The sequence below is a fragment of the Ochotona princeps genome, chromosome 14, assembly GCF_030435755.1.
Source record: "Ochotona princeps isolate mOchPri1 chromosome 14, mOchPri1.hap1, whole genome shotgun sequence".
In the NCBI taxonomy this organism is placed as follows: Eukaryota; Metazoa; Chordata; class Mammalia; order Lagomorpha; family Ochotonidae; genus Ochotona; species Ochotona princeps.
The window spans coordinates 52,388,369-52,414,357 of record NC_080845.1 but is presented as its reverse complement, the minus strand read 5'-3'; the positions used below and the strand labels follow the sequence as shown (position 1 = coordinate 52,414,357).

At 38.2% G+C, this 25,989-nt stretch overlaps 1 protein-coding gene across 17 annotated transcripts in view; it reads right to left on the bottom strand.

Moving 5' to 3' along the window:
• PTPRD (protein tyrosine phosphatase receptor type D) overlaps positions 1-25,989 on the bottom strand; it is a 1,483,320-nt gene that overhangs the window by 282,819 nt on the left and 1,174,512 nt on the right. For all 17 annotated transcript variants that reach the window (XM_058672196.1, XM_058672195.1, XM_058672202.1 and 14 more), the window contains 2 exons: positions 7,149-7,294; positions 3,890-4,031 (listed from right to left, as the gene is read on the bottom strand). In XM_058672196.1, coding sequence (XP_058528179.1) covers positions 3,890-4,031; positions 7,149-7,294 — 288 coding nt within the window. The remainder of the gene's footprint in view (positions 1-3,889; positions 4,032-7,148; positions 7,295-25,989) is intronic.

The window sequence follows — 25,989 nt, the reverse complement described above, 5'->3', positions numbered from 1 at the left end:
TCCCATCCAGCTCCCTGCTTGTGGCCTGGGAGAAAAGTCCAGGAAAACCCAAAGCCATGGGACCCTACACCAATGTGAGAGATCCAGAAGAGGCTTCGGGCCCCTGGTTCTGATTCAGCATGGCTCTAGCCATTATGGTCACTTGGGGAGTGAATCACCGGATGGAAGGTCTTTTCACTCTGTCTCTCTTCCTCTCTGTATAATTGACTTTCCAATAAAAATAAAAATAAAATCTTTCAAAAAAGTCAGGACAATGAAAAAAATTAAACTTACCTGGACGACATAGGAACTATATTCAACTCCTCTTTGTTCTTGTATAAACCTTACTCTAAAGTGTAACTATTTCATTCTAAGGTCCATTCATCCTGAACTTCTACTAACCCTTCTTTATGAAAATCCTCCCTCACTTTTTGAGAGCCAGGGTAATTTCAAACAGGCTACTGAGGGGAAGTTTTCCTTAAAATGCTCTCTTTAGTGCCCGTGAGAGGTCAGAGTATTATCTCCATGTCTTCCTGCATTAGCTGCACAGATCACATGCCTGAATCTCCAATTAATTAGGTAATCCAGTAGCCTGTGTGAAACAAATGAGTGATCTCCATACATTCCACTTAGACAAAAATCATCATGACAGCTGGCACATTGGTGGCATTTGTCACCAAAGTGGTGGGGAGAAAGTAAATGACCCATGTGGACACAATGGGCCTCTCTGATCAGGGACAGGGGATGGACCCTGTGAAATGTTCTCTAGCTACTAAAGAACAAAGTGCCCGAGTGCCTGCTGATATAATCTGCAATAGACAAGAAGATTAACTATGGACATGAAGCTCATCAACTGTGATATGAACCTCTCGGAACTCAATAATTCAACCTTTTCATTATTCCAAATCAATGACTGTCAGCTTACCACTCAAACTCACAATTTTTCCATCACTCAAAATACATCTGGCTTATTTCAATTATTCTTTCCCCAAATCACCAAATCTGGTCTTTTTAATAATATGAAGGCTTAAGTACTTCACTGAAATAAAAAATACACAAATGTGCTTGTATATGAAAAACATTCACAAAGAAAGTCAAGGTGTTATTAAAATTTCCAAATGCATTTGCTCTGTATGAGAAGTAGGCACATAAAACAGCCAGGGAGAACTCCAGCCAGCTGGGTGGCAGGAAAATGTAAATCCATGTGAATTATAAATGAAATGATATTTTTCTGTAACATTTTGTTAATGCCTCCATCAAGTGAATAAAGATTAAGCAGAGCAAATTACTGCCAACAGTTCCTCTGGAGAAATTAAAGGGATTTGAAAGGTAATGAAAACAAAACAAACCAAAAAATTTCCTAAATTTCATTGTTTCTTTGTAATAAAGTTTTTACATGACAGCACTAATTTTAAACTAGGTGGATAATTTGAGAGTAAAATTTTGAAAGAAATTGAATAAATGAATCTTAGCTACATTATAAAACAGCTAACGTGAGCCTAGTTTTACACTTCCTAAATTAATGTGAACAAAAATAGGTAGAGCACACCTAAACGGAGGCTTTGCATACTACAAAGATCACGTAAAATCACTAAGAAGCCTTGCAGTTCTATAATCAGAATTTTTTATTATCTACTCATTTGTCCCCATCTTCTTGCCTGGTATATGTTAATTTTTTCCTTTACCTTTCCAAATACTGTGAACTCATATATTTTAAAACTAATTCCCTCTTGAGATGGAACTTGTTCGCATGCTTGAGGACTGGTTCCCACAGGCTTCTTTGGGTATGAATGAGCTCTGGGTCAAATGCCCTGGACTGCAGAAGTGTCTCTATGGGGTGAATGCTTTCAGGGCAACCTGTTTCGCACTCTACAGGATTTGGTTACCAAGCAGGTGGGGCTTCAAGATGCTGGGTTCTGAGGATGACAAAGCAGGACTAGTGCAAGGAGTCTCAAAGATGGGCTACCTCCTGTCCCTGGCTTCTTCCTTTAGGTTATGTTTGTACCAGCTGGAGAGCTAAATTCTAGCCCTAAGGCATATAGCTCTTTGGATTATTATCTTGCATTATGAGATTATAATGGCCTTATGTTCTGGGAATTCCTTCCCTGTTTCAGCCAAGGAAATTTCTCTTCTTGTTTATAATTATACTACACATATTTTAAGATATTTCATCCATATCTGCATATGCTTATCAGAAACTAGGCAAATTTCTGCTTCAACTTAGCTTATGATAAAGGTCCAAAGATGAAGCTCAAATATGACTTTTCTGTTTTAAGCAGCATTCTATTAGATGTGTTAAGAAATAGATGCCTAGTCAGCATTTTTCTACAATATATAAACATTAGTTAAAACATCAAAATATATGTGCAAATAATCTCATCAACCACATAGATCAACTAATTAATTTGCCTTCTATTCTGTTAATTATTTTTAAATCTGAAATCCACCAGACAAGTTTGAGTTCCATTACTAATCCTGCCTATCTCAAATAAGTAGGTCTCTAACAATCACTAAACAGCATTTTCTTCAGAAGAACCAAGATATTTGCAATATAGAGCAGAAGCAAGTTTTTCAAGAGGTACAACATACATACATTCCTCAATATGATAAAAACAGGAACTGAGAACAAATATGCTTAATCCATACAAATTGCTCTATTATTTACATCCAATTCCTCTTTTATGTCCAATTTCTTTAATTTTAAGAAAATCTACTCCCGGGCCTGGCGCAGTGGCCTAGTGGCTAAAGTCCTTGCCTTGAATGTGCCAGGATCCCATATGGGCGCCGGTTCTAATCCCCGCAGCTCCACTTCCCATCCAGCTCCCTGCTTGTGGCCTGGGAAAGCAGTCGAGGACGGCCCAAAGCTTTGGGATCCTGTACCCATGTGGGAGACCTGGAAGAGGTTCCAGGTTCCTGGCTTTGGATCGGCACAGCACCAGCCATTGCACTCACTTGGGGAGTGAATCGTCGGACGGAAGCTATTCCTCTCTGTCTCTCCTCTCTGTATATCTGACTTTGTAATAAAAATACATAAATCTTTAGGAAAAAAAAGAAAATCTACTCCCTTAAATTCTGGAAGTAAAATGAATCACAAAGAAATAAATAAAGGCATGTGAAAGAAATAAAGGCATAGAAGGGTTAACGGACAAATGTCAATGGCTGAGTGTTTCTCAAGCAAAGTTCTTACCTCTGCACAAATGACTGAGAGATACAACACACAGTCAATCTGTGACTCAATTCTCTAGCACTGTCATTGTGAAGGAGGTAAGAAAATAAGCAACCAATATTGAAGATTTGGCGAATCACCTAAATGTTTGTTCAAACTATCTAATCAACATAGTCAGTCAAAAAAGTGATTCCCTGTCTTGGTTCTGCTGTGCAACAGGTTTTAGAACAAGACTGATAAAAGATTAGCATAGAGATAAATTTTCTGATGTAAAGAAAGTGGTATCTCTTTCACATTCTGATCACCAATGAAAAAGAACACAGCTTTAGATAAAGGATGTTCTTTTAATTTTGCAAAACCTTAAGTTCAGGGTTAGTTGTTTGCACAACGTAGCTGCTAAACAAGCTATGAATAATCCATGAGCAAATAACTCTCACCTACAGAAGAGTAACACACCTTGTTTCTTCACAGATTTTATCCCAACAATCAAAACAGTATCTGCCCCTTCAAAACATCACTGCTTTTGCTTTTTTCTTTTTCTGATTAATATATTAACACCAATAATGAGAGACTGCCTTTCCCACGCTGTTCAATTCAGGTTCAAGCCTTAAAAACGTCTTACTTAAAGCAGTTTCCATTCAAGCATCACAGCCACGCTCGTCCTTTCCACAGTCCTGCCAAAGAACACCTGAGAAACTGAATTCCAACAGGATTCAAGTAACAACCCTGCACTTGAGCACTTACCACGCAAAACTGTGAGTCTTGTGGATACACTTATCTCTCCCACGTTATTTGAGGCCACACATTCATAAATGGCCTCATCCCGTGGCGTCCGTAAGGGCTGTATTCTGAGAACTGATCCAGATCCATCGTCAAACTCTATTACCTATTAGAGGAAACAAGAGCTGTCACAGGTGTTGTTACAGTCGTCTGCCTCTCAGCTAAACCTCTCCACCTAGGGAAGGAAGCAGCCATAAGGCTCACAGCCACCAAGGCATCATCCAAAAATTGAATCGTGAGACAGTGATCAGACAGAATATTTGGCCCACGTTAATGAACCTTAGCCTGAACAAAACCTGAATCTACTTGTATGAATAGGTAGACCATTAGCCTCAACTGACAGCTAAGGATATCTTGTTATGCGTATCTAGGGCAAGCTGATCGTGTTAATTATGTGAGATGTACAGCCATGATGGATGAACTCAAATTGTTTTGTTTTAGCTTGTTTTTTATAGCATGGGAGCACATGTGGATCCATTCAGTAATTGGACTGTTAGAGTGAAGAATTAAATCCATGCCACCACCAACAGTTCTGGTTTAACGTGTCTCATCCTGAGGAGTATAGATGAGTGATCCATGAAGAAAAACGGCATAAATCTAGTACTTAAGCAGCCAACAAGATGCTTTCACAATCCAAAAGCCTAATGGCATGCATTAATTTTGCCATAAATCATTCCAGTATTTGTTCTACTTTAGCCTTTTCTGCATTTTTAGGGCATTCTTGCTGTAAAATGGAGGTTTGCTTCACCAGGCAGAAAATTAATGTTCCAAATACTGAGCCCTGAATTCACCATCATTATGAGGCAGGTGAGCAACATAAGCAATCTCAGGTACTTGGCAATAACTTCAAGAACTACTATAAAAATAACGCTGAGCATGAAGAGAATGATATTAATAAGTACGTATAGTAAACTTTAGAGTTCTCTATCCTTCTTGTCTATTCCAACCATGTATTCCAACCATGTATTTTCAATTATTTCTTAAATCCTGTAATTTTCTATTATTATCACTTTGCATGCCCCTATGAAAACTTCCATGTACCTAAATTGTGACTAGATCTATAATGGGTTATTAGTACAACTGTGTATTACTTAATCCCAGAATTTGTGTTTGACTGAGTATGTATGCTAACACAGAAGGAAATGAAGTATTTTAAAATATGCCCACCTCAAGTTCTTTGTACATTTCATTTTTTATAAACTAAAATTTAAAAATGTCTCACTTTCCAGTGTGCCATATTTTTGCTGTACTACTTACATATTTAAGAATTAGCCTATTACGGATCTTAGGAGAGAAAATTTTCAGTTATTGGAATCTCTGTTTATTGCTCCATAATATAAAAATAAATCCATGAGCATCTTAAGATGTAATGCAAAGTAATGCTTAAACGCCCTTTATAACAATTTACCTTTGATTAGTTTAATCCTAGGCAAAAATATGTGTTTACTTTCAAAACGATTTTTTCAATATTTGGGCCTATCCACTTACAAAAACCAATATACCACACAATAAAAGCTACTGTTGTAATTTCCAGTTTAAATATCTTGAAGTGCTGACCACAGACCAGACACCACATTCAGCATTTACGATAGAGAGACAAGCGTAACTGTCTCATTTACTGCTCTCCTGGGCCTCCCAGATGAGGGAAAGCACAAAATAGATGTCCTGCTAGAGATTTTGAAGATGTCTCACCCAAGAGCCAATACTGTTGCAAGTAGGTGCATTGTACAAAAATAATTATCTTTTTGTTAGATGTGTTTATATAACTCCCGTGGGGAATTATAAACTTACACTTTGGAATGACTAGTAGTAAAATTTCAATCTTTGATACAGCATTTTTTTAAGAAGTCCTGTCACTAGCAAGCATGATATCAAATTTTCTTTGAAAAAAAAAATCAACTTCTTTTAAAGTTAAAAAAAAAAAAGGGTGCCAGAGATACACAATGTATTGTTTTCTACATGGTGTAGGAAATACTTCCTAAAGGCAAATTTTAAATCACTGTTAAGCGTTTGATCTTTAAGCAGATGTAATATGTAGCTTATCACATGCAAACAAAACTTCACATTTCAAATTTCACTGTAATAATTATCTTTTTATGCATCTGCACCACATATGTCTCTGCAGTACCTTAGGAAATGAAATTACTTAAATTGCTCTGGATTCTGCTCCACTGCTTTTAACTAGAATTTGCCTTGAATAAAGTGTGAATAAGGCCATGCGGCAGTTGGAAACTCAGGGGAAAGCCAGTAAGTTTTACAATGATTGACAATTGAGGAGTCTTACATAGGATCTCCTAAAAATCAAGCTAGCCCCTATGTGTCTTAATTTAGAGTATGACCCTGCCATCAATTCTTCTGTATGTATGGCTTATCATCTATTTTTTCTCACCACAATAAGTAAATTTCTGAGCTTTCAGGCTCCTCCAAATCTCAGACAGTACAGTCTCTGCATTCATTACCTTCACTGCAATGACGCTTCCTGAATGAAGAAAATCAATTATGCCAGTAAATTTATCTACACCATCAACTTTGGCCATGCTTCTTTCAAGATACTATCTTAAATTAAAACTGGAGTGAATTTCTCATTCCAGCTCATACAACTTGGTAAAACATAAGTGCAAGGCGTAATAGTCAACACGCTTTGCAGCTCATTGCCCATGCCCTTCATGGTGACAAGAATCCGAATCCCTCAGGGAAACTGCTGCACCATCATTTTAAGCCATGGGATTGGATGAAACAGTGCAGTCGTGATGCGCGCACACACTCACACAAAGCAGGCTTTCACAGGCTTACATGAATAAGCCTGTACCATCTACCTGTGCAACAGACTGCTCCAGGTATACACACATAACTCAGTGGGAGCTGGTGGGAGAGTAAACTGCCACAAGCATCAAGTTCTCACATATCCTCCAGACATGGCTGGAGGGAGTTGTAAGACTCTGTCTTGTAACTTTAAAGGGAAATAGGCTGAGGATGAATCTGAAAGATGGATACTGGGAGCATTCAGCTTAGACCAGGAATTACAAAAGTTAGCCACTCCGACCTACAAATTCCCTTGTTGAAATAGCCAAGGGGAGTTAAGTATGCCATCACAGGAAGTATAAGTAATGCTATACCACAGTGCATAGCATCTCATGTTAGAGACTACCTGAGAAATAACATACAAACCAAGACAGAGCAGGTGCATTCTTCCCCCAGAGAAACAGAACAATGGACCTAATACCTCAAATCTCTGGTTGCTGACTTTCTTTCCTTTTTTGTTCCAGACAATTTTAGGTCTTGGGTCTCCGGTAGCTTGGCAAATGAAAGATGCAACTCCGCCAGATACCCCTGTCTGATCAACGGGAGTTCGTGTAAACCTGGGAGGTGCTGAAATTAAAAGAAAGAAAGAAAGAAAGAAACATCACAGTTACATTGGAAATAGAAGCACAGACTCTTCCTTTAACACTGCCCCTCAGCATTCAACTTCATTTTTAGCTATACATACAAAGAATATCCTGGAACTGCAAAATTAGAAAAGCACCTGACACTTTTGAGGATAAGTTTAAAGGAGAAGGAGGTAACTTTCTGGTCAAGTTATCTGCCAGAGCTTTTACTGCTGAAATCTGTATTAAGGCAATGATCCAATAACTTCTGGAAAGCAACATCACACATTAATTTTTATTGCCAGCATTAAAAAAAAATCCAATTTGTCTTCTGTAACAAAATGAATGCATCAATCAAAGTGAGTAAAATTTTAGCTCTTTGCTTTGATGCCACTATCAGGACCATGCCAGAAAGCAGCACTGCCACTGCTGAGCTATTCAAATTAGTGACATTTAAGAGAAATTCTAGGAAATTCAAAAGAGACAAGAAATATAGCCTTAAATTAAAGGTTTGGCAAGAAATAGAAATAGCGAAAAATGATAAAGTGACTTTCTAACCCCAATATTGTGGGTTGCTTTACTGGAAACTTAATTCCACAATTTGAAAAAAAAAAAAAAAGAAGAAATGAACACAGAAGCCTCCAAAGCCATAGAAAATATTCTTTTAAGAAAGACAAAGACTTCAAGTTCACTAAGGTTAAAAGGCTAGAAGTTGGAAGCATTTAAATACTCCCCATTCACTTAAAATTCCTTCCTTCTCCTTAAACATTTATTTTCCAGCTTACATTTCAATATCTACAAGTCTATAACACAACATTCTAAAATACAGATGAAAATTAATGCACAGTTCACATCTTGACTGTTTAGCAAAAACTTAAAGAGACCTAAATATAAAATAATTCAGCAACTACTGGTAAAATAAATATGACATGATAACACAGCCTTATTCGAGCAGTAAATGTTGCATTTCAAAAGTTTTGACTATATGTCATGAGACATAGTTATGATCCAATGATGGGCTATGAACTATAACTTAGAATTTTTTAAGGATTTATTTATTTTTATATGAAAGGCAGATATACAAAGAGGAGGAGAGACAGAGAGGAAGATCTTCCAACCAATGATTTACTCTCCAAGTAACTAGAATGACAGGAGCTGTGCCGATCTGAAGCCAGGAGCCAGGAACTTCATCCAATTCTCCCACATGAGTACAGGTTCCCAAGGCATTGGGCCATCCTCGACTGCCTTCCCAGGCCAAAAGCAAGGAGCTGGATGGGAAGCAGGACTGCTGGAATTAGAACAGGAGCCCATATGGGATTCCTGGAGCGTTCAACGCAAAGAATTTAGGCAGTAAACCACCATGTCGGGCCTATAACATGGAGTTTTATATATGAGATCATGAACTAATGACGCAGGTAGAAACACACATGATTGGGTAGAGTATCCTAAAACTCTTCGAGATAGTATTGCAATTTTTTTCTACTTCTTGAGATTTTGAGTTATAATTAGACATGCTAAAAAAATGTTTGTCTAAGCCTGAACCCTAACCCTAATGGCTAAAGTCCTTGCCTTGCATGCACCAGAATTCCATATGGGCGCTGGTTCATATCCCAGTTCCTCTCATTCCCATCCAGCTCCCTGATTGTGCCCTGAGAAAGTAGCACAGGATGGCCCAATGCTTTAGGTACTTGTACCCATGTGGGAGACCCAGAAGAAGCTCCTGGCTCCTGGCTTTTGGATTGCCTCAGTTCTAGGCATTACAGCTATTTAAGGAGTAAACCAGGGGATGGAAGATCTTTCTCTCCTACGTTCTGTAAATCTGTCTTGCCAACAAAAATAAATAAATATTTTTTTAAAGTCCCAACATTTTACTTTTTTCCTTTTTTTTTAAGTTCTCTGATCCTTGATGCTGATTTTCTCTTCTGCGTCTATGGTTACAGGAGTATGTAACTGAGGAGTGGTTTTAATAGTTGATGGTTGACACGTCCTTTGTAAGCAATCTTGGGATTGTAAGAAAGGAGAAAACAGCAGGAGATTCCACCTCTGCCTGGTTTTGACTGCGGCTTCCTCTGCGTTGGCTGCAGCCTCCCACCTGACCGAATGGCCTGGCCTGATGGTAAGCTCTAACTCCTGGTTTGGTTTCCCTACAGTCAAGAAAGTGGAGATCCTGTTCGAGCTCCTTTATGGTTATCTTGGAAGAAAAAAAAAAAAAAGGAAGGCAGGAAGAGAGAGAGAGAGAGAGAGAAAGAGAAGAAAAACGCCTAGCTTTTCTGCTCCCTAACTACAAAAATTTATGAAGTAAATCGTTTTTGCAGACATCCAGCCTAACTTTAAGGTATTGTTTTTAACTTTCAGAAGGAAAGACATTTAGAACAGACGTGAGGGGCTGTCTTTGCCATACTGGTCCTGGAGAAAGAGTTTTTACCATCTCTGCCTCAACAAATTCAACTTGTTGATTACAATGGGACTAGTGGGAACCCTGGACCTCTTCATGTTCAGAAATATGGGCAAATCAAATAGGCTGTAAAAAGCCTGTGCCTTGAGACACCCCATCCTGTGGCATCACTGAGTGGCAGGACAACCCAGGTGATTACCAGAAATTGAGAAGTATTCCAAATGCTTTGAAAGTGATGAAGAGTACGAGGAATAAGAAACACTGTACACTGATGTCATTCATCTAGAAACAAGCAGAAAAGACACTACAAGTTTTTATGAAGTTCTCTTTCTGCTTGGGAAACAATGCAAATTGATAATAATAATTCACATGTCAGAGTCTAATAAAAAAGTATAATTATGTAATTAAATTCCTAAGGAAATTCCCTTAGAAAACAAAGAGCTTTATACTGCTATACTAAATGCTATGATGCCGTCATTTTTAGGTGCCTTATTTTCTTGCCCATATGTCATAAATTGTCAAACCTGTACAAAACTTATTTTAAATTGTCTTAAGATAGTTACTTCAATGCATGAGCAGGGTGATGAAATAGTACATAAAATGGCTAAAATGAAATTAAACAAACCGAGACAGAGGATGCTATTTTTCCCATACTGGAGAGTGTTATTAAGGAACAGTCTCTAATTTCTCATCTCAAACAATGAATGAAAGGTAGAGAATCTGACAGTCCCCCATAAGGCACTGACTAGGCAAATGCTTCCTGCATGCTGTTGCCATGTAACAACCTTAGTTTAGAAAGCTCATTTGAGATGAACAGTGGATAAAAAACACTAAAATAATAAAAGAAAATTTCAGCTCTCCATGGAAAATAGCCAAGGCAAATTCTCATAAAGTTGAAGAAACACACGTGAGCCTTTTTGCAATGTTGTCCAATTGTGTTAATAATTCACCTGCATTGAAGTTTTCATGCAAAGTGCCAACAGGAGTGGTAAGCAGCCAATGAGGTGACTTCCAGATGCCACTAGAAGGATTTTACTTTTGAAGCCCAAGCTAAGTAAAGGAATTGACCTGCTGAACTCTGAAAATCTGAGTGCAATAAGCAAAATTTGTCTCAAGACCTACTACTTTGTTTCTAACTTCTACCAACTACCACTGTAGTGACTCAGTATACCTCAAAAAAATAAAATCTGAAAGGAGTCCTCCAACATATTCTTTAGAAACAAAGCAAAACAAAACAAAATTGAAATTGATCATTCTACATTTTCAACAGACATTTCAGATGCTCTTATATACAGAGCTGTTTTCTTCTCCCTTTTTTGAATGAAAGACACTGGCCTACAAACAAGAAAAATTAAAAAAATATATTTCTTAGGGGAATGTGATGTTAAATTTTCTGCATTTGCCCACAAAATCCAGTCCACAGAAAGGATAAGTGTCAACCCGTGATACAAAGTAAGATTCGGGTTAATACAGTAAAACCCTTTCCTAAATATGTGTGTTGCATAAATAATCATCTTGCTGGACAAATTCTCAGGCTGATATTGTCAGCGCTAGGCAGCAAGCCAAAGGAAAGATAGGAGATAGAAAGAAAACTAAATGTAATAACTCCACCAAATACTCAGAGCAAGTAAAAACCTGTATTCTCACAGGAATACACAATACAGAGCAACCCACTTGCCTTTCTCTGTATCTCAGCTTAATAAAAGACACTAGATGAATCCTTTGCCTCCTTTTGGATACGGGCACTGCCCGAACTTAAGGCATCCTCTGAAGTCGAGGAAAAAGGAAAGAGAATCCAAGGAAAGCATGGATTCCAGACATCTACTGAAACATCAGAAACTAGGACAGCCACGAATCTGAATAATAAAAGTCCTCATTTTTATTCCTTGAGATACAACTATGAATGCTATATACTAGCTGTAAGAAAAAGAACAGGGTGAGAGAGAGGTTTTAGAAATCTCCAGTCACCCGTTGTTAGAGAGGTGTTGTTCTGTTTTTATAGCAAACTGCCATTTCCATCCACCTGAAGCTGCCAACACTGCACTTTGCAAAATGCATTTCTGCCCAAGCTGATTTGGACAAGTGCAGAGAATGATCTTTTATTAAACTACTGTCAGGCCCTACAGAGGTCGAATTACTGTTCAACTCTGGGAGTCTATTTTCTAAAATGGAAAGTAAAGGCTAAAACATGCATATGAGTCACAAGAGAAGCATGGCTGATATTCTAGAATGTGTCTGCCATGCTCACTTGGTGTTTTCAACGATGTGTGTATTCTCAGGATGCATTCTGATGCAAACAATAGCCTTGGGAATTTAGGAGATGACATTTTATACACAGCTCCAAAGGAGAAAGCCACAGGCTATAGACTGATTTCTACTTTTTACGAAATGAGACCGTTTCTTAGATTATAACCAATATCCAGTACGTTTGCAAGTAATGGTTGTAATATTTTTTATGCCAAATGATGTTTCAAGTTGTTAGGTTCTCCAATGACAAGGTGACGAGCCCAAGGTGCACTTATGGCTATTACATTTAGGGGAGAGAACCAACTAATAACAGTAAAGTATCTTTGCCTGTCCTTCACTTATTGCTCTACTGAGGACAGAATCATCCCTTTAGCACACTCCATTAAATAGAGCTGGACATTAATGCAGCAGAACCACTGATGTCTGCCGGTAACATCTATGGTAGAAAAATTTATGAGAAATTCTTAAAGGTTAACAAGACAACTCAGAATTGAGATAACTTGATTGGCCGACTGTGGATCACTTAAAATAGATCCATGAGAAGAATCACACGATACACAAGATAAGAAGTGAGGGTGTCATTTGTCTAATTCTAATTAATAAGCTGCTTCTGTGGACATCAAGAAAATACGTTGCATCGGGAATGAACCTAACAGCATGTTACTAATTGTTTCGTGTCTTTGAGCTGATTAACATTTCCTTAAATAGAGATCTGGGTTTTTAAAAATATATTAGTCATAACAATATGCGCGAAATCTTGAAAGGTGAAGGTTAATAATGCCAGGAGGCGGAGAACGAGAGCAAAGACAATGAGAACATGCATAAGGCCCTGTGTTTAAGTGTCTGTTTCCTTCCTCAGCAAAGATCTCTAAAGTTTATGGCAATGCCTGGGGACCATCTCTGGCCTCTGTTTCTCTGTGTCAGGATGAGGGCTCTGAAGGAAGACCCAGGAGCCTTCTGCTAGGAAGTGGGAAATACAGAGCACATGTAACAGATGCCAGATCTTAAGGACTGGGAACAAAGCCGTCTCAGGATTTTATAACCTCTTCCAGTCACAATGACAGCCCTAAATACTTGTGGTTGATGGATTGTCTCTATAGTCAACTTGACTGTCACTAGGTAATACTGTGGGCAATGTACATGATCCAGCAGCGCAACTGCACGTGCACATGACAGAAGAGACATCCCACAGTTTGTACGTGACTGTTAAGGAGGGTCGAAGTCATGGCACAGCTGCAGTCTGGATGGTTTCCACAGCAAATACACTATATAAGCCAGGGCTTTCTGGGGACACCCAACTCACTACATCTGATTTGAAGAGAGACATAGTTTGACATCAGTGCCCAGGACAAGTGGATCTTCAAACTCAAGGACACATCTTATAATTACTTAAGAAATTTCCTCTTTTTAATATCACCCCCAAAACAACTTTTCAGCCTGAATTTCTAATTTAAGGAACATTACACGCCAGAATAAAATTAAAAATGAGTGTTCTTCAAGGAGTTTCATGCACCAGATTAAATGATTTCTTTATCTCCTATCTAATGCTTTCCAATAGTTCTGAAAGATGTTTTCCACTACTGTCCCCATAGATTTGTGGAAGGCACTACAATAGTGAACAGAAAGAAGGAACAGATAAGGAGGAAGGGAAATAAAGAGGTAAAAGGTAAAAGTGAAACAAGGAAGGCTCACTGAAGCTAAGACTGAGCCATGGATGTTCAAAATCTCATTTAAAGTCCAACTGTGATGCCCTGACAGCTTCCTTGCATCAAATTAGAAGATGAAATGTTGCAAGATGCTGTGTGGACAACACAGTGTATCTCTATTTTTTGCCTAAAAATATGTTTATGTAGCTGTAAAATATATATCGATGCATTTCTACAGACTTCAGCGAGTGTTTTGTGCTATTCCTGCAACATGTATTTTCACTACTTAAGCGACAATGCTCACGTGGAATATGCTGCATATAGAACTTATAAAGCATAAAACAATCCAGGAGTCAAGTGAAACTGGGGATAAATTCACTGATTATGTGCATTGAAAACAGAAAAAAAATCAGTGACACAAAATTCATACACAAATCATCAAAGTTCCAACTTTAGTAGATTAGTATTATCCTACTTAACTGTTTGATTTGCTCTTGTTGGATAAAGACAAACATGCCAGTAAGGCTCCTGACATTGATTTACCCTTTTGCTTTTGAGGGTACTTGAGTGGCATGCCTCTATGTGTATTTACATGATTGATTTTATTTGAGTCCCATCTCCTCGATTCTTTGAGAATGACCAATAAGGTATTCTCCCATTGGATAGACAGATAACTATCAAATATCTGAGCTGACAAAAGAGTGATAATGTACACTGAGAGGAAGAGAACAAAGAAAATGAAAAAGGAAAGGAATACAGAATGAAGAAAATTGCATTAGTGTAAAGATACCTCTTCTTTGAAATTTCTGCTCAGTGTCAGGCTCTTAGTTCTAAGTGCTTAACAGACTGTCTTACAGTATTTCAGAACTAGTATGTTGAAAGCACACCACACGACATGCCTTCCCATTCTTGCTGTCTTACTAATTTTTGTGGGGAGTGGCCTTTCTCCCCAAGGCCTGGCTTTGCAGCCATAGCCTCCTACCGCTGATTTTGCTCTGTCCACATTATCAACCAGTTATTAAGTCCTAACAAATGACCTCACATATTTCTGACCTGCCCTTCCTAATGCCTAATAATGGTGGAGCTAATTCATATCTCAAGCTGCACAAACACCTGGAATCTGTTTTCAAAGAAAGTGTGTGTGTTTCCAAAGAAGGTCAGTATGTGTGACTACTTAATGAGTATGTTAAAGATTCTAATGTTCAGCTGGCATTGAGAATTCAGGAATGACATCAGGATTTGCTGTAGCCTCTTTTCTATTCACCCTCACTTTGGAATTTTACTTCCACAACCCATATTACTGGGATCATTTTTCTTATTCAGTCTTTGAGGTTACTTCTTTTTAAAGAAATTTCTATTACAGCTCTTTTTTCTCCCAATAATAATAGACAAGCTTTAATAGCATACTTCTGCAAAATAAAACCAGAAATTTTGTTTGGACTTTAAGATTTTTCAGAGTTGCTGCCAAATTCATTTCCCAAATGCTATGGTTCCCCTACTGCCCACTGAGAAACTAAAACCACCCATCTTACGCCATGCCGCGTGCTGTTCCTCTCTACAAAATGTCTTCTCCCCACTCTGATTTACAGAATTCACATTTACATCTGTTAAAGCTTTCTTTTTGATCCTCCATCTGGATGAAATCCAAAATCGTTTTAACTCCCTTATCACATTTTCTGTATCTTTTATCAATCACAAAAGTCTGCATTTCTTTAGTGCTTCCAGGCACAGTGTTTCTGCTGTCTCCACATAGATAGAAGTCTGAGACAAGTATTTTTGATCGGATCATCTCTTGTATTTTCCAGTAGTCCCAGGCACTCCTGCTCAATGTATATGTACACTTGAGAAAAGGCTCTTCAAGGTGATTTACTTCATCCTTGGCTGTGCAAGTTTCTAGATTTAGATGGATACTCAACAATGTAAATGTGATTTTGCATCTTTGAGTTACATTTATTTGTAGCTTCATAAATTCATTTTGAAATATAAGTTCTATATTGTAGCACATATTGGCAGAAAACATCAGCTGACATAGTGACAGACTAATTGATTCAATCCCAATCCTAATCTAGTAAGCTATAAAATAACCAAATAAAAAATCCATGCATTTTGTCATGGGACTTGCATTGAGGCTAAGGATGACATAGTGGAGTGGATTCCATTTTTTCCACTCCACTGAAATCATACAACCTCACTCTTTCTACCAATTTCTGTGTTTTTTGTTGTTTAAGTTGCCTATCTAATTTTGATTATACATTACAAATAGATTCCTTACAAATAAATTGGAAAATATAACAGATGAATATCTACAACACCTGACGTCTGCCTTCTTGCGAAAAAACTTGTGAGCATTTTCTGGGACTAGTGCTATGGTACAATACAGTTAGCTACTACCTGCATCACCAGCATCCTGTATCCGAGTTCCAGCTGAGTCTCAGCTACTCTGCTTCTGACCCAGCTTCCTGCTAATGAGCCTGTGAGTTCGAAAAGGAAAACCCGGGCCCAGCGGCCTGGCCTAGTGGCTTAAGTACTCGCCTTGAATGCCCCGGGATCCCATATGGGCGCTGTTCTAATCCCAGCAACTCCACTTCCCATCCAGCTCCTTGCTTGTGGCCTGGGAAAGCAGTCGAGGACGGCCCAAAGCTTTGGGACCCTGCACCTGCGTGGGAGACCCGGAAGAGGTTCCTGGTTCCCGGCATCGGATCGGCACAGCACTGGCCCATTGCGGCTCACTTGAGGAGTGAATCATTCATTGGACAAAAGATCTTCCTCTCTGTCTCTCCTCCTCTGTGTATATCTGGCTGTAATAAAATGAATAGATCTTTAAAAAAAGAAAAGAAAAGGAAAGGAAAACCCAAGTAAATGGGCTTGGGTAACCCATGCATGAGGTCTGGATAGAGTCCCTGCTTCCTGGCTCCTGCCTGGTCCTACTACTGTAGTCATCTGGGAGTCAACCACTGAAAGCAATCTCTCTTTCTCTGTATAACTACCTGTTTGTCTCATTGGTCCCTCCCTGTCTCTTCTTCTTTCTGTCACATTTCCAAATAATACACATTTTAGAATAATTTTCTATAATTTCTAATATTTTAAAAGAATTTATACTAATACTTAATCACTAGCATTCAATTTTAAATATAATCTCTGTCAAAAATATTTGAATCCAGCAATTTTTGTTATAGTCTAGATACAGACTATTAAAGACTTCAGAGTTCTTTTGCTATTATATCCTTGAACATGTAATTCTGTACACATAAGTCACTCCTACCTGTAAATCCCAAATTCTAAAATGAATTCTTATCTGCAAAAATCAATGAATCGAAAAGCATACTTCTTAGATCTTTTGAGATATTTTAACCAATTATGCTCTTTAAATGAATGCATATATTCACAAGAGTTATATATTCGAGTTAAATTACCAGGAACATTTCTCAAGCCAGAAATTGTCATTTTACCACTGCCCATCTGCATTTTAGAAGAATTAGCCAGACAAGAGAGATGGAAGGTGACAAACTGTGACGAAAAAATCGACCAATCCCCTAATGGAAACTAAACTATAAATTCCTATTAATTCTGCATTTTTCAATTCCCCCTGAGACAGAGCGAGGTGACACTTCTTGGTGAATGACAAAGAACAACACAGAAATTTGAAGACAGTGATGAGGGAAAAGTTTGTAAAAAAAAAAAAAACTTTTGAAAATATTACTTAGTTACTATAAAAATGCTTTTCAATTTAAGAAGTTAAGGCATTCATATCTACTTAAAAATTTCCAATTGCTTTCCAAAACTTTTACAGAAATGAATCTTCACACATATTACTCAGTTTACACTAGATAATATACCTTTTTAATTTAGAAGAGATCTATTTATTTTATTGGAAAGTCGGATTTACAGAGAGAAGGAGAGACAAAGGTCCTTCATTTGTTGGTTCACTCGAGTGACCATAATGGCCAGAACTGAGCTGATCCAAAACCAAGAGCCAGGAGTTACTTCTGGGTCCCCCATGTGGGTAAATGGACCCAAGGATTTGGACTGTTCCTAGACGGCTATTCAAGTCACAAGCAGGGAGCTGGATGGGATGAAATGGAACCCACATGGGATCCTGGTACATGCAAGGTGAGGATTTTAGCCACTATGCTATCCTGTTAGGAACAGCTGATATATTTTTTATTTTAATAGCAGAATAAGCTGTTCATATAGTTTCCTCATACTGTGTGAAACATTTCTTCTCATACACAAAACCAGAAAATGTATCATATTTCACTGTAGTTTAAAATGTTTATAATAAATCTGTACAGTGGAAATCTTGTGTAAATATGAATAATAAAAATGTGTAAAACTTTATTCTTAATAAACTGAATTTATTTTTCTTTTCTAAACTGAATGGAGACTGAATAATATTCATTCGAAATTCAGTTACATTCAGTTATTATTTTATAGGAGGTCCCAGTGAGCCTGGGAAATAAACATTTGAATTAACATTTTTTTTAATCCCCTTTAAAAAAAATTTTCCTTCTAAGAGAACAGATAGACCTTCCAATATAAAGCAAACCTTAAGGATTAGATCACTTTTCTATTCTATTGGCAATAGAAATAGCTTAGAATTCTTAACAAACATTAACAAATTAAAGCAAAATGTAACAGTAATCTGAAATGAGCTACGTATAAAGAAATCCTTATGGGTGGTATTTACAGGCACAAGAGTTGACAGAATATGTGATATTTCTAAGTCTCAATCCTCCTAAAATAAAGTCAAGCTAATAGTACCTATCTTCTATGCCTGTGGCTAAAGGCCTGAGATGGGTTTCAGATACCAAGAGTAACGCTGCACATACTTCGCAACCCTAAGTATTGATATGCCCCACCAGAACCTGCTGACCAACTTCTCCGTCCCATCCCGGTGCCTATCCTTCAGTCACAACCACCCTCATGGGACTTCCCTGGCAGCTGGCTTTTACTTCCTTGAATCTCTCCTGGCATCATTTGCCATTCTTGATCAGAACGGCCAACAGCCCAGGATCACAGACTCTGCTATTTACATTCCAGGCATGTGCAATCACAAGAGGACTATTTGAGTGCTGTGGAGGCAACAGCCTGGGTCAGGAGGACAAAGAAGTAGCAATGAATTTCAATGTTTTTTGTCAACTTATTTTATTTAAAGGTATATAAGTAACTGGGTCATAAACTCTTGTATTACAACAGCAAAAATACTATGGTCTCATCACCGTAACTTTTCATTTAACATGCAGTCATGAAATGTTATGGCACAAACAATAACATCTATATTTCATGTACTGGACAGTAAAACTTCCCCGGAACCCTGGCATGCTTATTAAGACTCGTGCCTCTTTTTGTGTTAAGACACTCAAGTAACCATTAGGTTTGAGACTTAAATTTAAGAAAGGCATGCTAGGGGTCTAGAATCACTCTCAGACACAGACTGTGAAGGCATTCTTGCCATTCCTTAAGCCAGAGTCATGCATTCTTAATGAAAACATGTTATCATCTGCACCATTTGGGCACTCACTCAATATGTTCCACTTTAAGCTTCCAAGTTTGCTTACTATCTATTTATACATTCAAAATACACAGACCGTGCATCCGCTTTTATTCAATAGACTGATAGTGGCTGTTCCACGGAAATAGATGAAAAGTCGTGCGTTACATGCAATCTCTCAGGCTCTTTCAGTAGAGATACTGGCAAATGACACAATATTTACTGGCTTCTTCCTATTTCCTCTAAATGGTAATGTACTCACAAGGCTTCTTAACATAGACATTGTATCTGACGGAAAAGAAGCTCAACTGACCCTTTGCCATCTTTGTGGAGGGTGAACTTTAAAAGCAGATTCATTTTACCCGTCAATGCTGATTTATTCATTAATCATAATTTATTACATCCGATGTGCTAATAATCTTTAAAAGTAGTCATTTATTTTTCACTTTAACCTGCTGTTTACCATGTACTTGGAAATTAGATCACATAAAGTTAATTTATTGCCCCAACCCTTCCTGGAGAACATGAGTACAGATACAACTGAAGAAGCAAAGAAAGAAAAAAAACTAAGCCATGCAATTATCCCCAGTTTTCTGTTAGCAAATTCCAGATTACTAATCCAACTAGTTATCAAAATTCTCAAGTGTATCAACTTTGTGAATTTCATTTTACTATGTTTCAAGAGGAAGAATAGTAATGTGCTCCTCTGGCTTCCTTTAGGCATCAGTGCAAACCAGCCCCTCAAAAGAGAAGAAGGATTAGGGTTACTGAGGTGAAAGGCTTCAAGCCAATATGAATTGCTTTAAGTACTGCCTTCCACACAAGTGGGAAAAGTACACTTCAAAATCATAATATAGAGTCATCTTCCAGGAATAAAGTGATCATAATTTTTCATCTATCAGCTTCACACTAATTGTGCTGGTAAATAATTTGGAAAGTGAAAGTAGCTAAAATATCCCCCACAAAGAAGGAGTGTATATGTGCACGGCTAAGGGTAAGTTACAGTGAGTCACAAAACATACTAAAATTTTTATTCAGAGGGATTTAACAAAGAAATTTGGAAAATATTTCAGAAATAATTGCTTATAGACAAAATAGCATCTTCCACAATACACATATTACAAAAAATATTCTGTGCATTATGGAAATGATATTCCTTAATTTTGATTACAACGGCTATAATAATTACAAAATAGAATTTCATAAAAATACATTCTAATATGGGCCCAGCGGCGTGGCCTAGCGGCTAAAGTCTTCACCTTGAACGTGCCCCGGGATCCCATATGGGCGCCAGTTCTAATCCCCGCAGCTCCACTTCCCATCCTGCTCCCTGTTTGTGGCCTGGGAAAGCAGTCGAGGACGGCCCAAAGCTTTGGGACCCTGCCCCCGTGTGGGAGACCCAGAAGAGGTTCCTGGCTCCTGGTGTCGGATTAGCACAGTACTGGCCGTTGCGGCTCACTTGGGGAGTGAATCTTCAGACGGAAGATCTTTCTCTCTGTCTCTCCTCCTCTCTGTATCTATGACTTTATAATAAAAAATAAATAAATAAATCTTAAAAAATACATTCTAATACATAAGTATGTGATTAATATTATAACTAAATGAGCAATACACTTATCCATGTAAGTCTGACATAAGGAAAGTCTCTTTGGATCAATCTTGCGAACCATGATAGATCTTGGCATTTTCAAGCACTGGTCCTAACCATTTGAAAATTCTACCCAGAGAGCTATTTGAAGATACAAAGGCTGGAAAGCCTGACAACTGGTTCTATGCTGGGACTGTGAAATCATGTACAAGCAGGCAACGATAATAATAGATGATCACTGAAAGCCATGAACTAGCCTTGTCCACACAGAAAACTCAAGTTGACATTAATTGGTGCCTGGCACAGAGAGAGAAGCTAGGGTACAATTCCCTGGTCTGTACATGAAAATAAACCTTTAAAGGTCTTTAATGAAATGAGGTCTAGATGGAACAGCATATAATGCAATAATGTATTCCTTCTACTTTAGTTTAAAACTCCATCGTGGTAAAATAACCATACCAGCATTTCCATGACAGCAGGTTAAGTCTGAGGAGGGTAATGTTTCATTTTTGCTCTCTGTGATCTGAGACACACACATACTACAAATTTAGAGAAAGAACAAGAGGAGAGCAAAGGGCCATTTCATTTCTTCTTGTTTGAAATCCATTTTGCTTTGACCAGTCCTTCTGTTCCTGTATCTGCACACCTTCAGATGTATGCATGTAAGTATGCAGTGAAAATCTCCTGGTAGGAGACTTTGGGTAACATCTACAAACTACAGATATAGGTTAACACTGCTAGAATATTCTAGAAACCATTTTCACTAGCTTTAATGTTTAAATATCAAGACTTTAATTTATATCCTTGGGCAGTGCAGTCCTGGTCCTAGCTCATTTCAGAGAACATTATGCATGCTTTTCTGGAGAAACACATTGTGTGAGCCCCAGGAATACGGGAGGCGGTCCAAAGAGGCACAGACAGGGAGGACTTCTATCTGCCAAGCAACTTCCCCCACCCTAGTCTCTAATTTATAGCTCAGGGTATTAAGTCAGAAAACAAAGGATTTTCCCACAAAAAAAACAACATTTTTGAAAAACCTGTAAATGACATTTTAATTACACTATTTGCCAGTATAGAATGAACACGAAAATAAACTGAAACAGTTCTTGCTGTGGCTTTCCTTCTTTTTTTATTTCTAATTTAACTGTTGCAGGCAACATTATAGCAATTTAAGTTGGTTTTGTGACAAATTATTAGGACACTTATTTTAGAAGGAAAATCAACCAATAATTACTGCCCTGGCACATGGCTATTGTTCACAGAATAAACAAGCTGGGACTGACAGCTGATGGACCCAGCCCCCTGCTATCCTTAGAACACATTTGCAGATACCCACGGCTTCTTGCCAGACCGAAGCATGCTGTAGCAACCCTTTTTGTCCAACAGAGCTTCACTGACCACGTTCAGGACCTCCTGCTAGGCCGGCCTGAGCATGAGATGCTAAAAATACGGCTTTGAACATTGAGAATTCCAGTTGTACAATACAGTGACTCGCTTGCTCTACTCAGTCAATGTGCAACCCGAAGCTTGTGAAGTTTTATACACAAGACACCAAATATTTTTACTAGGATAATTTATAATGTCCACAGATCACTGTACCGGGAGGAAAACATTTTCTTGCTTTGAGTAACAGTACCCTTGTAAATATGCCAGGGAACCTACATGCACTTCTAGATTAACTTAATCTTCCAGAACCAGAAAACTAGTCTGCAGGGTACCCCATGATGAGTGTTTATGTAACAACAAATACAAAGGTAAACCCTACAGAACTGCAAAGTCAAGTGATGTGTATGTCTCCGCTTCTGTTACATTTTAAGGTGACCCAATCACAGAACCATTAAAGAAAATGTGGCTTCAAAGTTCTTTACAGTACCTCTGTTAAATTTAAACATCTAAAGTTTCTGGAAACCTAAATTGAGAAAAAGTTGCTTTTCAAGGTGAATTTCAGGGAAGTACTTCTCTTTTCAAAGGCTGATTTTGAGGGGGAACCAGAAAAATGTAATCTAGGAACCAGCACTGTTGCACAGCAAGTTAAGACATTCCCTGTGGTGTCAGCATCTCACATCAGAGCTGGTTCATTCCTGACCTGGGCTGCTCCATTTCTGACCCAACTCCCTGCTAATGTGCCTGGGAAGGCAATAGAAGAGGGTTTAACTGATTGGGCCTCTGCCACCTACATAGAATTTCATGACCATTGCAACCATTTGGGAAATAAACCAACATACAACGGAGCTCTGTGTCTTTCTTTCTCTCTCCCTGCAATTCTGCCTTTCAAATAAAAACTAAATCTTAGCAAAGGGAATCTAAAGGCATAGGCTATAATTAATAAATGTATCAGCATCATTTCCTTCAATTTACTAAATAAATGGCCAGTGAAGTAGTCAAGGTACCTACGTCAACATAAACTACAATAGTCGCAGATACCTCTGGCTAGTTTTCTTCCACTTCAATTCCCCATGGTAAACCATGCTGCAAAAAGGACTAAACAGAAAATCCCAGAAAAAAATTCATTGGTTTACAATTAAACCTCATTCTGAGAAGCATGACAAAATCTAGAACTATATCACTCTCTTTCCCAGCAATCAAATTACCTTTTTGTGGACTCAGGCCACACACACTGCCTAGCAGTTGGTCACTGAGGAGCCATCTTGGCTAGCAGACGGACTGTTGAGACAGTATGATGCCTCTTGTGTTCAGGCAACCCTCAGGGAGCAGCTAATGCTGCAGCACAAGCCTATGTCATTAACCTCACATATAGACAGGTAACATCACCACAATGTGAATTCAGAGGAAACTACAGGGAGAGATTATGTTCTTTTAATGCTTCTAGGTAAATTATAGTTGTCAATCTCTTAATGTTGCTTCATTTATGAATTAAACTTTATTAGAAATGCAAATGTAAAGGGAGAAGCATACCAAGTACCATGAGTGCTCTAATATCTACAGATTCAACCCAATACACATCAAAAAAAATTTTAAAAATGCATCTGTACTAAATAGGCACAGATGATTCTTCCACAGGATTAACAGAATTTTCATAGCATCTATCTTGTGTTCAGTATTAGCAGTAACACAGGGGTGATTCAAGGTACATGAGATGTGCCTGAGTAATGTGCAAATAATACACCATTCTAAATAACAGACTTGGGCATCCTTGAACTTCGGTATTCAGGGGTGAAGCTGGGAAGACAGTTTCTGGGACCTATCCTCCACAGAAACTGAGGGAAGGCTGTTGGGAGACTTGGTATTATTCACAATTTCATACGTCTCCAAAAATGTACAAGTTTGTCTCGGGGGTGGAGGAGGGCAATAAGTCTATTACATAGCAGAAAATCAGTATTTAGAATCTGCAAACAGTTACAAACTTGGGCTTCAAAGTGTGGGCTAAATACAAAACACCTGGGAATACATGGAATCATTTTAAATGGGTCAATAAATCAGCGCTACCCTTCTATCGTACCCAGACCAGTTTTCCAACATCAAACTGCTCCCAATGGTGCCTAAACTCACCCACAGAGTGTATTTGCCTGAAAGACCCATGACCCTTCAACAGTATACCTCTCTCCTTCCTATTCTGAATGTTTGAATCCTGCCTGAAAAATATCCTAACACTGAATGGCTAATGCCGTTACAAATTCATGGTCTACAGCAGCTGAAACCCCATGTCACCTATCAATCAACCTCCCACCCTGCATCACTCTGCAGTAGTACGCCCTGCACTGACCTCCCACCTCCAAGAGATCGATGCTCTTGCCTGCTACTTCAACAGACAAAATAACTCCATCAAACATGAACGTGATAGCAGCCGCATCCTATTCACTGTATAAAGGCATCTAACTCAGACACCACTGCTTTCCTTTAATTATCCTGCTTAACTCCACGTGTTTCACTTGTGTTCCCGATTCAATTGCCTCACAATCCCCTGGGAAGTTTAATGCGTCCATTGCTCCATCCTTCACAGCATCTTTATTCTCTCCATTTGTAATAACCCTTAGACTCGCACACTGCTAACATTGCCATTAAAAAGATTCACTTTGGTAGGAACTGTCTTGTATACCTGTAGGAAGGCTGGCATCATCAACCAAATCTTACCAAAATCCACTGGGAGAATCTTGTTAACATAGATAAAACACACACACACTGACTAAAACCGGAGAAATCCTGGGATCAAGAGTCAGCTGAGCTCAAAACTCCTTGATTAGAATCAGTTAATTCCTATTCTGTTCCCTGAAACTACAGCCATGGCTGCACATTTGCCCTTGTCCACAATTGTTTGCTTGTGTTCTCTCTTGCCTGCTAAAATGTGAGCCATACAATGGACACTCCATCACTGTAATCACCTTAGCTAACGACTTCCCCTGACAAAAATTAATTGAAATGCCACCATTGCATAAAATTCAAGCACATATCTTGAGATATTGTACGTCCAAAATACAGACAAAAGAAATAGCTCTGAATAATGAACGTACTTATGCTTTTACTGAGATTTGGTTTAATCATACTCCATAAGCAGAGGTAAGTGCAAAAAAGACATATATACATAAAGATTAGGTTTACTACAGTGAATTAAGGATCCCAGAAATGTAAATTCATTTTCAAATCATTAAGAGCACCAAGAACGATAATAAGAACTAGTACCTCACTTTTGGTAAAAAGAAAAAAATACATGTGACATGTTTATGGTTAATGTTTTTTTTTTCCTACAAACTTTTAACCCATCTTTTCGATTTTCCTCTTTAGGAAAGTATAGTATCCGAGACTATTTTCCAGTATTATCCTAGTTTCTCAAGCTGTGGCTAATCTATGCAATTATCAGTTCTTTTTTGCCTGTTATATTTCCTAGGATTTTAATCAACCATTCAAAAAAAGCAAAATAAATTCACAAATTAACAGAGGAAAATTCAAATTTATCCAATATTACAAAATACAGAAATAACAAGGAAACTAAATGAATATGAATAAATGATACGAATAAGAAAGTGATAGAATAAATCTAGTGGTTTGAATTTAAAAAGTAATAATGAGAAGATATTTTCCACACAGTGGCAATCTGGCCTGATGATAAACTACTCAATGTTCTGGATATCGAAAAATAGAAGGATGGTTTCACGTGAGAGGATGCCTCACATGTGAAGCTTCCCTAAGAACCTAAATGATTGACCAATGCAACTTACACTTTCCTCTCCTGCCTCTGTCAGAAACCTTTTGTATAAGCACAAGCAGAATGGATACCGGAGGGCTTTCATTGCAGCACAGCAAGTCCAACCACTGCCCACCACACCAGCATTACATGATTGGTAGGCTGTGTTCCAGCTGCGGCACATTCAGTCCC